The sequence below is a fragment of the Myotis davidii genome, unplaced genomic scaffold (assembly GCF_000327345.1).
Source record: "Myotis davidii unplaced genomic scaffold, ASM32734v1 scaffold128, whole genome shotgun sequence".
Taxonomy (NCBI): domain Eukaryota; kingdom Metazoa; phylum Chordata; class Mammalia; order Chiroptera; family Vespertilionidae; genus Myotis; species Myotis davidii.
The window spans coordinates 2,726,960-2,728,321 of NW_006299719.1; the positions used below are offsets into that span (position 1 = coordinate 2,726,960).

The following is a 1,362-nucleotide window of genomic DNA, read 5'->3' on the forward strand; positions in this document are numbered from 1 at the left end:
CGCCTCCTCCCTCACTCGCCGCGCGCTCGCCTCCTCGCTAGATGGTGTGCGAGCCGCCCGAGAATCAGACACGCTCCGGACTCGGCCAAAAGCAACCGAGAGGAGGTGTAGTGTGGTGCCAGGGGGTGGGAGGGGAGGGAGGGAGGGACAGCGAAGAGGAAAAGGCGGGGAGGCAAAAAAGAGAGAGAAAAACAACACCCAACAACTAGAGAGGGGAAAGAACGAAAGAAAAGAAACCCACCCATCCACAAAAAAAAAAAAAAAGAAAGAAAAGAAAAGAAAAAAAATCCTGTGGCGCGCCGCCTGGTTCCCGGGAAGACGCCAGCACCAGGGGGTGGGGGAGTGCGAGCTGAAAGCTTCTGGAGAGTGAGCAGCCCTAGCAGGGATGGACATGATGCTGTTGGTGCAGGGTGCTTGTTGCTCGAACCAGTGGCTGGCGGCGGTGCTCCTCAGCCTGTGCTGCCTCCTGCCCTCCTGCCTCCCGGCTGGACAGAGTGTGGACTTTCCCTGGGCGGCCGTGGACAACATGATGGTCAGAAAAGGGGACACGGCGGTGCTTAGGTAGGAAGAACGGCGTGCTTTTCGTACTTGTCTCAGTCTATCCTTCTCTCTCTCTCTCTCCACCTTTTTATTTTTATTTATTTTTTTGCCACCCCCCCCCTCTTTTTTAAACCAAGTAATAACGCTGATGGGGATCATTATCAAAAGACCACATCTCAAGACACCCAGGTGCTAATTGTGCCCCAGCCCTGCCTGGTCCCTTTCCGCTGGGGCAGGTACTGAGCTGGGCTCCTGATGCTAACGCACTTTGCCCGGACGCCAAGTAGCCCCGGGATGAGTGGAGCATGCGGGTTAGGAGGGGCAGGTGGTACTTGGAAACTCCATTCACGAGGTCTCTGTTTTACTGGCATTGGGTACTCTGGGAGAGTCTGACAAGTTTATCAGGTTTGTTGCTGTTTGACTCTAGTCTAAGCGACTTTTCCCAACTGCTTGCTCCCAGCTCCCATTTATTTTCCCTCTCAGTTGGACACTTCGGCTCAATTTTTCCCTCTTCAGCTTTCTTTCCTTTTACCGCTTTTACCGTTTTCCCCCTTTCTCCCTTCTCTTTCTTTCTTTTTTCATTCCCCCACCCTCTTCTTACTCTCCCCCATCCATTGCCTCTTTCCTTCCCTTTTCTCTTTTCTCTCCATTCTTTCCTTCTATTCCGATTTTATCCTCAATTTTCTCTTTTTTATCACCTCCATTCTAATTCTGCATTCTCTAATTTAACCTCTTTTCCTCCACTCTTCGCCCCACCCACTCCCTGTTTTTGTTCCTCCTTAATGTTCCTATTCTGTGATCTTGTCAGTCCCATTCCCATCT

At 51.5% G+C, this 1,362-nt stretch overlaps 1 protein-coding gene across 1 annotated transcript in view; it reads left to right on the forward strand.

Annotated features, from left to right (window-relative positions):
* Positions 1-6: 6 nt before the first annotated feature.
* NEGR1 (neuronal growth regulator 1) overlaps positions 7-1,362 on the forward strand; it is an 854,147-nt gene continuing 852,791 nt past the window's right edge. The window contains exon 1 of the mRNA XM_006775915.2: positions 7-561. Coding sequence (XP_006775978.1) covers positions 386-561 — 176 coding nt within the window. The 5' untranslated portion in view covers positions 7-385. The remainder of the gene's footprint in view (positions 562-1,362) is intronic.